Raw genomic sequence first — 12,418 nt, forward strand, 5'->3', positions numbered from 1 at the left:
CTATACTATGACATTTAATGACATGCTATACTATGACATTTTTATTGCATACTATACTACGACTTGTTATGGCATACTATACTATGACTTTTTTTATGACATACTATAGCCTACTATGACTTTTTTATGGTATACTATACAATTACTTTGATTTTTGAGGGCATACTTAACTATGACTTTTTTATCAGATGTTTAATGACATACTATGACTTTTATCACATTTCTTATGACATACTATGCTTTGACTTTTTTTATCAAATGTTTAATGACATGCTATACTATGACTTGTTATGGCATACTATACTATGACTTTTTTGTATGGCATACTATGTATACTATAACTTTTTATGACATACTATACTATGACTTTTTTTATGAAATACTATACTATGACTTTTTTATGACATACTATACTATGACTTTTTGACACTACATACTATACTGACTTTTTTATAATTTTTTTTATGACTACTATGACTTTTTTAATAACTTTTTTAGACATAGTATACTATGACTTTTTATGACATTTTCTATAACATACTATACTATGACCTTTTCTTAATCACATTTCTTATGACAAACCTTTGGGGTCTGCTTAGCAAATGGAGTAATATTGAAATGTCTAAATACTGTAATTTAATAGTTTTGCCAATTTGTCATTTTTGAGTTTTAAGTTCTCTAAAGCTGTCAGATATGTTTTAAATTCGGAATCTTTAACAATAAGCCAAATCATTTTTTATAATTTTTTCATTGTAGACATTTTGCTAAGATAATTTTTGTGACAACTCAATCTCCCTGGACTGGAGCCAGTTCCGCATCTCGCTCCAGAAAGATTGCACTGATTGTTTTATATATTTTTATTGATCATATTTGAAATATTACAATATAAGAAGACAAATGTCAGTTAATCACATTGAAATTTTTTCACTTTAAAAATTAAAATTATTTGTCTGTTAAGTCACTATCTGAAGCAGGTAACACACTAGTGATTGAGCCCACTGATGAAAGTATTGCAATATATATTTGCAGTATTATGAATGGATGTCTGGCGTGCTGCTTGGCATCTCCCCAAAAAAATCCTGTATTAGTTTTTCTACATTGCATATACACATAAAAATAAACTATGCACACAATTCTGAAAACTTGAAGCTCATGTATCAGGCCATGCTTTTTATTTTCTCCAAACTGCTTAACCATTGATTTCACTCAAATATAAATTATAAATCAACCACTGACTGAAATCTTGCCACTTTAACATCTAATAACAACAATATCAGGCATAACAAAAGAAAACATGAAACAAAAAGCAATACAGACAACATCGAACTGTAAGAGGGAGATGTAAACATATTAGACATATACACGTTATTTATTTTTGCACTGAAGATTCGTAATTTCGCGCCCCGACAACAATCGTGTCGCAAGGCATGATGGTTTGAAATAAAATGCAGGCAGAAATACCAGAAAGATACTCCTGAATCCGCCAATGACAGCGCCCTGTGCATTAATACCAGCCAATGGGAACCCGTCAAGGCAGCAGTCTCTTACACTACACACCCACATTACTTTTGTGTCAGCCACTTCGCGGGAGTTGTCACAACAGGAGCGGTCGTCTCTTTAAAACCTAGCCTAACACTATACGGGAGACTAGTAGGTAAATGTAAACATTTCGCATGTTGAAAATTATCGGTTGGTTAATTGATTCAGTTTTTAAGTATTGTCGAACGGTAACATCTGTGCTTCTTGTTTAACGTTAACTGTTATTCCTTTTGCGGGATGAATGAGCAGCTAACATTAGTTAACAGGCTTTAACGTTAGCAAATCAACAGCTCGCTGAATATGCCTGTGGCAAAACCCTTCTCCCTTTAACATCTGATAATGTTAGCTAGCTAAGTCCTATTTATACCAAACGTTATATTATTGTAAGAATGTGATGTTTATTTTGATATCCTGATGTTGAAGCAAAGCTTGCTTTTTTGCTGCTTGCTTACGTTAATGTTTTTAATACGTTAGTTGGAGAACGTACTTTCATTTTGCAGTCTCAAATTACTGGTATTTTTGTTGAAACCTCGGGTAAAATTGAGACGATAATCTCAAATGTCTTGCGTATCCATAGAAACTACGCAGAGCGCGCATCCACCGAGCTGATGGAAGTTGTTATGCAACACTTGTAGAAATGGCTAGTTTAAATGTTAACGTTATGTGTCAGTTATTATGTAATAACTTCGTCACTAACTAGCTAGCCGTTTTTTTCCCTTGGACGATGAGACCCTGTATCTTCTCCATACAGTATCGTTTTAATCAATTGATGATGAGGACTGTTGAGATGCTCATGCGCTAGAGTGTATTGCATTGTTTGTGTGCCAATGCGCCTATGAAGATGATGATAAATCCTCCGCTGTGTTTTGGTTTCCCAGGGCAACCATGTCTGAAAGAAAGGCAGTGATAAAAAATGCCGACATGTCGGAGGACATGCAGCAGGACGCCGTTGAGTGTGCCACACAGGCCCTGGAGAAGTACAACATCGAGAAAGATATCGCTGCATACATCAAAAAGGTAAAACTACTGCTGAGGCATCTTCCATTTAGTTCAATTCCTTATTGAGTACGTTCACACGGTGTAACTTTAACCTACTGACTTGTAAGCAAAATGTAGTACTTCTATTCAATTGAAAGCAACTAGTGATGTAAAGCTATTTTGCACTCACAGACCAACAACCCTGTGCATAATTAATGTTAACCCAGCCTGGTATTTGTAATTGTTTCCCCTCTTCCTGAGTAAACCAGTTGCCCTAGGACTGACTGTCCTGCAGAAGCCAAATACCACCTTGTATCTCCATTGTCGCATTCCTGATCAGTTTAGTGAGGGACACTGTTAAAAACTTGGGTATAGCTGTATATTATCTTTCATAGTCATGGCAAGTGTACACATTCTAGTTTTACTGGAGGAGTTTTTACACCTAGGGCATGTTTATATAATTGTCATGTTTCTATTTTTGCAAAATTGGCAATATAAGATACAGTATTTTAAACAGAAGATAATTGAAAGAAGAAAAAAATGTATCAAACAAATGTGTTAATTTAAAGTCTTACAAAATGAATAAGCTAGCAAACAGTACCATGTAATTGTATTTTAGCTGTTAAAATCTAAAAGGACATTTTAGAATGATCATAATGGCCAAATTCCCAGACTTGTCAAGATAAATCACCAAGCCTAAGTTGGGGGGTACATACTTTTAAAAATGTAGTGACTAGCTTATATAATATATACAATATAAAACATATTTCCAGTCAGTAACATCATTAAATTTGATTCAATTTTATTTAGTGTCAAATCATTTCCAGATAGAGTAGATCTAGACCATACTCTATATTTTACCGAGACCCAAAAATTGTGTGTTATTGGGAATATTAGTTTAAAAAAAATTAAGTGTGATCATTAGTGATATTATGTAGTAGTATTTAGTCTAAGCTTTGAGGTTGAGGTGAAACAAGTATACTTTCTTCATTTCTCCCAGCAACAACAATCTAGTTCAATCTAGGTATTGTTAGTTGTGATTAAAATCATAAATCTGTGATTTGTCACTTGTTTTTGGCAATAAGCAATGTATTGTTGTCTCTTTTCTTCACACCTCCCAACATGTTGGTTCACAAACATTTGAACACAATGTGTCTTTGTACCACAGGAGTTTGACAAGAAATATAACCCGACCTGGCACTGCATCGTTGGGAGGAACTTTGGCAGCTACGTGACTCATGAGACCAAGCATTTCATATACTTCTACTTGGGTCAGGTGGCCATTCTGCTGTTCAAGTCTGGCTGAGGGAACGCATTTTCTTGACATCAGATGACCACATATACAGTACTGACTGATTTGACAAAGGCACTTATCATTCCTTGGCAAGGGGCCGCTGCCTTTTTCTGTGCTGCTTTCTACTTTGTTCTGTTTTTGAGGATAAAAAACGTGGCCATGTTAAAGAGATGAAACACTTGTATTTATTTTTGTCTTGTTAAATTAGACATGTCTTTTTTAATTAAAGCGTAGCTGTTAAGCTGTCTGGGTCCAAATGTCTGGTGAAGTCATTTCATTGCACTGCCTCATTATACACTAATTGAACCAGGATATTTATAATCCAATATGACCAGATACATCATGTTTTGATATGTATAGATTACCTTGTATTGACAAATGTGCAGTGCATTCAACAAGAGGGATGGAATTATCAATTTGCAGTAGCCAGGCTGGTGTATGCATATGACATTTCTCAGCAATCTTGGAAAGGCATATCACTGGGAAAATAACGGACATATCAAGGAAGTGTCTTCAACACAATGTTAAGGTCTAATTCAATATGATTCAAGTCACTTGCATTATGCGGGCGGCTGTGAGCTTTTTCAGAACAGCATTAGCCTTTGAATTTCGGATGCTCATTTATAGTTAAAGCTCAACTGAGCAAACATCCAGGCAAAAATACTGAACATACATGGTACTTACAAATAGTTTGCATCAGTTTAATCTACAATCTGCATTTAATTTAGTTGCCAGGGATAGTTTTACCTGCAGAAGACAAAACCTGATAATGGTAAATTCATAGATCATAACTAGAAGTTGAACAGGGTTTCCTCCCCAGTGTATTGCATGCCTGGTGGCCCACTGGGCCTAAGTTGACCCCCACCAGGCCTAAGCCACTGGAAATTGTTATGTATTAAGATTTTTATCTAGTTACAGTAGGGCACCTCTGTTAGAAACAGTACATTTTTTTTAACCTCCAGTTATCTTTTAGCACTGACTATATAGGGCCCTAAGATACTGTTTTTGCTTCTTTTTTTTTAAATTCTTAATTTGCAGTTCTGTCCAAGATTCCGTTATCACAGAAACTATTGGGCTCTACATGAATGCTGCCAGGCTAAGCATATTTTCTGGGGGAAACCCTGCCCCCCACACACACACACACTTTCAGAACAAACGAGACAAGAGGGTATTAGACGATGGTACTCTTTATTACAACACATTTAGAAAACCAGCTTGTGTGGGAAGACACCATTAGACAAGCTGAAGGAAGAGCGCAAGTACCCTTTGAGCTGAGGTACTTTCTTGATGAGGGGCAAGAGCTGAGCATCAACAGCCTTCTGGTCCTCCTTCCTCTGCTCTGTCAGCTGGTACTTCTGCAGATGGAGATAAAAGAAAACCAGTGACTCAGGTATCATAAATCCAGAAGTCAATGACCCATAGAAATGGCCAAAATATGCACAGTAGTGTAATATAAGATAATCAGTTAGTTCACCTCTTTCTCTGTATCAAAGATCTCTCCCTCCTGGTGACGTGGCCTCCTCAGCTTCTTCTTCTTGAAGTAAGCATCGTTGAGAGTTTTGGGGATCTTCATGCCAGAGATGTCGATTTTGGTGTTGGTGGCAATGGAAAACTTCTGGTGAGCCCTGCGCAGGGGTACTCTGTTCAAGGCAAGAGGGCCTACAAGTATGCAAGAAACAAGAAAACACTGTTAGAAAAGGAGTATAAAGATGTCCAGCATCTTGCTGTACGACCTGTACAATCTTTACCACCAAAAAGTCATCCTTACCAGTGACGAGCAGGAGACCACTTGAGAGCTGCTTTAGGAACACCACACGCTAAAACACACAAAAACAACTCTTTAGTATTAAGCTATTGTATTGGGGTTTTGCACACTATTCAACTCCAGTAGTGAGCTCATAAACATTCATATTTGTGCCATTTGGATAAGACAGTTCAATAGCGGCAATCCACTTTCATGCCAAGCTATTTAGACGAGGAAAAATAAATCTACTTGACACACTCCTAATTTTATAAGGATGGCGCTCTGCCTGTCAGATTCACTGCTGAAACATTATTTAGGTCAGCTACTGCTCAAAGTGTGTGTGGGCACTAGCATGCCTCCATAACTTGCCAATGTATCGTTTGAGTGTGGGAGGGAGGGACAATGTCTGTGGTACCGAGGGTGTGTGATTATAGTGATGTGTCAAGCATGCTTGTTGTAGAAAATACATTTTTCATGCACAATAAGGACGAACCACGTATTTGTTTTAGGGCCAATATCTTTAAGCACCCTGTCCTATGAGTCTATGAAAGCTGGACTGCACTGCCATCATGTTGTCAATTTAAGACATTTGTGACAGTTCGAGAAAAGTCTGTCTCTAGTCCACCTCTATTACAATTTGTAAAAATACTGCCTTCTACTGTCCGTGTTAAGTGAGATGGTGTACAGTGACGTGTCACAACTGGACATTGGACTAAATAGGCATTTCCATTAGTCCCTCATTTTCTGCATTAGTCCCCTATGGAGGTTATAACTTGTCGATTGTAAAATCGAAATTGTCCAAAAATCGTTTTGTGCCATTTTGGGTTTAATTTAACTGCCAGTACAACCATAAAACTGTATCAGTATTGATGCTATGATTGTCTACTCGATAACTATTGTTGACAAACTATGTTTGAGGTGTTCGACATTTGATTTTAATTGCTTCTACAAGACAATGGAAATCTTTCGCCATGATTAAATTTCATAGTCCCAACAGTAACCATTTTGACAACCTAAAATTTTCAGTTAGATAAAATTGCACATTTTGTTCCACAACTTATAAATAGATTGACTTCTGTTACATACATTGTATGTAAACAAACCTTTTAACTATATTTAACAGATCATGTGTGTTGTCTAGGGACAAGCTTACATTAAAAAACCTGTCAGTCAACGGGAATAAATGCAGGATCATATCCTCAGCTTCAACATTTTGATAGATGTTTTGTTTACATCTGGATTAATTGAACGGGTGAATCGAGATTGCGATTTAATAACAATTTAATTTATAAATGATTTTTATTCTCATTTAATTTTACGAGCCGACTGCATCACAAAACGCTACTACTTTCTTCTGTGAGTTTTAAACAGACGTATAAAATAGGTTTTAAAGCGCTCCCAAGCGCTGCAATGCTCTCCCTTCTAGGTTCTCACAAAGTTCAGGCCTTCACCCTCAGCCAATGACAAAGCGCCTTTTAGTCATGCGTTTCACTTGGCGAGTGAGCGCAGTAGTTCGGAAAGGCTGCAGCATAGTCTAACTAGTGCGACAGGAAATGAACAAAATCAATATTGACGAAAACCCAGGTAATAGGGACGAGAATCAGCCAACCACTCCGTCTCAAACCGAACTTGTTCCGAAAAAAGGTTCGCATTCGGTGGTGTGGAAGTATTTTGGATTCAAGCAAGACGACGGTCAGTCTGATGTGATTTGCAAGGCATGCTTTGCCCTCGCTGCAGCACCGCAAGGTAAAGGTTGGGACACACCGACCAGACGGCCGACCCTCTGCAGTAGGGCTGCACGATATGAGGAAAAGCTGCGATGTGCGATAACATTGCGATGACGATATGACTTGCAATAAATATTCAAATGTGAACGTTAGCTATACTGTTCCCATGTCTTAGTGCTTTAATAGGTTCTTTGCGAACCTAAACATTGAATAGCCTATTCCCACTGAATAAAGAAATCAAATAGATAATTTTTGACATGCTTTTATTGAACAAATTACACATAAATGAGGCATTATAACTATAAGAAATTAACGTTCGACGAAAGTCTTTTAAACTGACCTTTGTTGATCTGAAATGAAGACAGATTCAGCAACTGCACGGCCTATTTCTCTTAAAATGTTTTCAGAAACACGTTTCGGTGAACTATTTTAGTACAATATGAGCTCGTATTCTGAACGAGACGCCATGACAGTCTGGCTGTGAATTTCCGGAGAAAAAAGAACCACGTGACGCGTTCGTCCAATCAGCTGCTGGTTTTCATTTTCTGTGAAATCAGACTGTTAATGGAAACAATACAGAGCAGCGCCGCCTGCTGCTATGGAGACGTATTACACTTCGCGTCGTCTCAGTGTGTAAACCGTTTTCCCTTATTCATCGTGTCAGGCTGTCTGTTGCGATGCGTTCATCGCACTAGTTCATATCGCGATGACGATGAAAATTCGATGCATCGTTCAGCCCTACTCTGCAGAAAAGGCAGTCTCCGCGAGTTGGTCAAAAAAGTGCCTCGGAACACACCAAAGTGACGTAATACTTCTCCATAACAGCAGGTGGTGCTAAGCTGTAGGGCTGCCACCTCTTAGTCGATTAGTCGACTAATCGGTCGTTTTGGTCTTAGTCGACTAAGATTTCTTTAGTTGAGTCATTTTTTTTATGCTTAATTACTCATTTCCAAGAAACTTATGAGCACATTTCTGGTAAACACAAGATTTAAAGTGGTGCTTTTGCAGGATTAATTGTGGAGAAAGTCAGTTTTACAGATGGTTCATTAACTACATTTATATTGTGCTTTTCTAGTCTTAACCACCTCTCAAAGAGCATAGCTCTGTCGATTACATCAACTAAGACAAAATCATATATGTGTTAGTCGACTAAGAATTTCTTTAGTCGAGGACAGCCCTACTAAGCTGTATTGTCGCCCAAAAATGAAAACTGGCAGCTGATTGGACGAACGTGTCACATGGGCCTGGTTTCTCCAGAAATTCACAGCCAGACTGTCATGGCAGCTTGTTCAGAATACGATCACATATTTTACTAAAATAGTTCACTGAAACGTGTTTCTGAAAACATTTTAAGTGAGAAATAGGCCATGCAGTTGCTGAATCTGTCTTCATTTCAGATCGACAAAGGTCAGTTTAAAAGAATTGTCAGATTTTGAGAGACTCTAGTTACGCTCATTCGGCTCCTGTTTCCGGGTTAGCACTCTACCAATCAGATGGCTCATTTGAGTCTGACTGCCGGCAGTGCGCCCCGCCGATTATACATGTCAAATCGGCCAAAATAAAGGACGACGGCACGGAACACACCGAACAGACTCGAGTCACTGACCTCGCCAGACTGTCCGACAGACGATCATCAGCTTTGTGTGTCTGGATCTTAAAACCACAAATCTTTACCAGCACCTCAAACGTCACCACAAAGTGTAATATGATGAAGCCGTACAAGGCAAGAGGTCCGAAAGTCATCCAACAACGCAGGCAGACAGTTCGAGTGTGCTAAGAAATACTGTTTGAAACTGTACTTAAATTGGCAATTGACAAACTCCATTTCTCTAGAGACTGAAGCTGTAGCATGTTGATTGATGTTTTAATTATGTAAAGACATGTTCAACGAGTTCAGATAGAGCCTGTATCAGGGCCAGATTTAGTTCAATGTGTTACGTCACTATTTCTGGTAGCCTACTGTACTTAAATGGCCAGTATGTACTTTATTTTCTTTATTCATTGAAGCCTCCATGTTTACAGGCTTGTGGTGATGTGCAATGTGCTATAGGTGCGCAAAAAAAAAAAAAAAAAAGTCTTATGTTTGGTACTGCCAATTTGTTTTGTCATGGTTCATGTGTGCAAAAAACATGACACTTCGTGAGAAAAAAAAAATCATGGCAGAGAATCGTGACACCAATTCTAAGCTAAAAAATTGTGATTCATATTTTTCCGAATCGTGCCGGCCTAATCTGGATCATAGATTGTGTCTTCAGATTATAATTACCAATACTTGTATGTGATTATGACATCAGTCAAACAAGTTCTGTAAAATATAGAGATGATCCTGTTTAACAAATAAACCCTAACATTGGACTCTAATCTTTATCACTGCTGCGTCATGTATGGCATTTAATGGCTGCTCTGTCATACATGGGGTAGTGCATATTCACCTGTTAAGCTTTTTTCCAACGCACTAGAAGCATTGTGTGTGCCAATCATTTCTACTAATCTGTAAGAACATCAGAAATCCTTGTCAAGACATGCCACAATTGGTTCTCACCTTTCCACGGTGGCGACCAGTGAGCAGAATGAGGACAGTTCCTGGGGTGATGGAGCTGCGCAGCTTCCGCTTGTGCTGGCTGAAGGGTTTCTTCCCATGGCTCTTCAGTTTACGGGGAACATCCTCTGTGGGGTAGTAGCGAGGCTACAATAGCAGCACATGAAAATATATATTAACATTTTAAATCTAGGTTTGCTGCAAAAACCCAGTGGAGACAAGCACAAACAAAACAGGTTCATTCATTTTCACTTAAGGCCCTGACACACCAAGCTGATGGCCGAGAACTAGCGGTGATGAAGGCCGACCGTGGCGTTGCCTAATGTCGGTCCACTTCAACTTTGTCTTGGCCAAAAATTTGTACTGGAACACACTGCTCAGACTACAGCCGATGGCCAAGTATCACGTACGTTGTGGGCATGCATGCAAAGAAATAACTCCATACCAGCAGGCGGCAGTCATCTATTCATCATTCAAAAAGGGAAACCGGATACAAACATTGCTATGCTACCCACAACAATCAACGTTTTGCTCTAATCAGCAGCGGCAGAACCACACAAAGCCTACAGTCCCTCTGCTTCACTGTCCACCGGGAAAACAGCAGACACCGGGAGATGGCTAACCAGACTGTCATCCGTTCTCTAAGCAAAGAACTCTCCCTACGGTGGAAGAGGAGGGACCAAACCCAATACTTTCCCCATTTAACTTTTCATTCAGAACAGAAGACTATAAGTACTTGCAAAACGTAATGTGCAAAATAATCGTTTTGATTCCATTTTAGTGATGATTAAAATTCAATTAATTGCACAGCCCTAAGTTTTTTTTCTTTTACAACATCTTAGTTCTGATAGTACAGTAGAATCGTCTTAATATTGGCATGAGAAAAAAAAAAGTTCATCCCTTTAACCGTTGATATACGATCCTATCGCTAGTCGGCACACAGTTATTTCTCAGTCAGGCACACATCCTAGACGGTTCTCCATGTGTGCTAATTCCATTACTCTGTCAGCACAATGACAGTTACAGTTCCAACTCAAACAATAAGGGGAAAAAAGTAATTCACACATTACTCACCATCTTGCGCAGCTTGACGACACGAGTGCCTCCATTCTTGTCTCCACCAACTGTCTTGACAACAGTTGCCTGGGGTTTCACCTTAAGCTTTTTCTCCATCTGAAACCAAAGCAAATTATCAATACAAGACACCGTCAACAAGTTTGATGTGTATTTATCATTCATTTTGTTGGATATCAGAGATCTGTCCGCACCTTGGTCTCAGTGGTCTTGGTCTTCCTCTTGTACATGGCCCTGCGGGCGTACATAGCGGACCGGGAGTAACGGCCGATGCCCCGGACCAGAACCGGGTTACGGCTCCCGTGCTTCTTCTTGGCAGCCTTTTTGTCTCCCTCTGCCATCTGACACAAAGCAAAGTAAGACATGTTAGTATACCAATTGCAACAATACTGTGTGTAGTGTCAATCTCAAAGGATTTTATTTGTTGTGGTTAATTTTTTAATAATCCTCAGACCACAAACCATATTCCATCTTTGATTGGACAGTTCATTGTATACTGTTTAATAGTACTATGGTTCTGGTATCAACTACAGACGACTAGCACTGTATCAATACTACGTTACAGCCTTCAAGTAACGATAAATCATGTTCTCAATCGAAATTACATACTGCATTTGTAAACAGAAGAATATCCCAACCATATTACACAATTAATTGGTAAACGGCAGAAAACATCACAACCATACCACAAAACAAAATACAAAATAATGTGTTCGGTGGAGCGCTAACACCACAACCACCACCAATGCAGAACAGGCATGACAAGTAACGTAAGCTAGACATTAGCAACATAACACAGAAGAGTCGCTTTACTGGCTAGCCAGCCACTTGTCTTCTCAAACGGACTATTTAATGTTTTAAAAGGAAAATGTAAGTATGTGACAGCGGAATCGCATGGTAACACAGTACAGAAGACTGACGAAGGACAACACGTTTCTATTAGCCAGCTAGCTAACGTTATGGACAGCACGAAGGCTAACCGGCGGCCTAGGACTGCAGATAGAACAAACTTAATTATTATACACATGATGGATGAATCATAGTAATAACGATGTCTAACGCATCGTCTAAATACAAGGATTCGTCTCCTGATATTTGGAGACCATAGTTTTTATTCTGTAACACAGATGCAAACAGATTTTATTCCAACAGAAACACGAAGGCAATGGTGTCTTACCTTTGCTATGAAAAAAAGACCGACATCCGGGGATGTGACGTATATAAGGACGCTGCACGATGACGTTTACGTAATTGCGTCGAGTTTTAAGGATTTGGTGGTCCTTGTTGTCCTAAATATAATTCCCCTTTATCCTCACTGTACATTTTAAAGATTATCAACATTGCAATTGTTTTTAACGAAGAACAACATTTTCACACTTTTCTTTTTTGGTTTGTTTACTAAACAAATGTATTTCTATGTATTATTGTTTTATCTGCTCATACAAACAAAAACACAATTAATGCTTGTATAGAGCTTATTTTTCTTTAAGGAAAATATCATTTTCATAAATAAAGAACAACAA

General features: G+C 38.5%; 2 protein-coding genes across 3 annotated transcripts; one reads left to right on the forward strand and one right to left on the reverse strand.

Annotated features, from left to right (window-relative positions):
• Positions 1-1,506: 1,506 nt before the first annotated feature.
• dynll1 (dynein, light chain, LC8-type 1) lies at positions 1,507-4,068 on the forward strand. 2 transcript variants are annotated; one of them, XM_031306014.2, is made up of 3 exons: positions 1,507-1,650; positions 2,418-2,556; positions 3,686-4,068. In XM_031306014.2, exons 2-3 carry the CDS (start codon positions 2,425-2,427, stop codon positions 3,821-3,823), a joined length of 270 nt encoding a protein of 89 aa, XP_031161874.1. In that variant the 5' UTR covers positions 1,507-1,650; positions 2,418-2,424; the 3' UTR covers positions 3,824-4,068. The 2 variants fall into 2 exon arrangements, with proteins under 2 accessions (XP_031161874.1, XP_031161873.1); XM_031306013.2 differs by having other exon boundaries at positions 1,509-1,654.
• A 907-nt stretch (positions 4,069-4,975) lies between these two features.
• rpl6 (ribosomal protein L6) lies at positions 4,976-11,378 on the reverse strand. Its single transcript, XM_031306010.2, has 6 exons — positions 11,090-11,378; positions 10,896-10,994; positions 9,825-9,968; positions 5,580-5,628; positions 5,286-5,470; positions 4,976-5,166 (listed from the first exon to the last, which is right to left on the reverse strand). The coding sequence occupies exons 1-6, from the start codon at positions 11,258-11,260 to the stop codon at positions 5,014-5,016; spliced, it is 801 nt and encodes a 266-aa protein (XP_031161870.1). The 5' UTR covers positions 11,261-11,378; the 3' UTR covers positions 4,976-5,013.
• Between the last annotated feature and the right edge of the window lie 1,040 nt (positions 11,379-12,418).

This window comes from Sander lucioperca, chromosome 2 (genome assembly GCF_008315115.2).
Source record: "Sander lucioperca isolate FBNREF2018 chromosome 2, SLUC_FBN_1.2, whole genome shotgun sequence".
NCBI classification, from domain to species: domain Eukaryota; kingdom Metazoa; phylum Chordata; class Actinopteri; order Perciformes; family Percidae; genus Sander; species Sander lucioperca.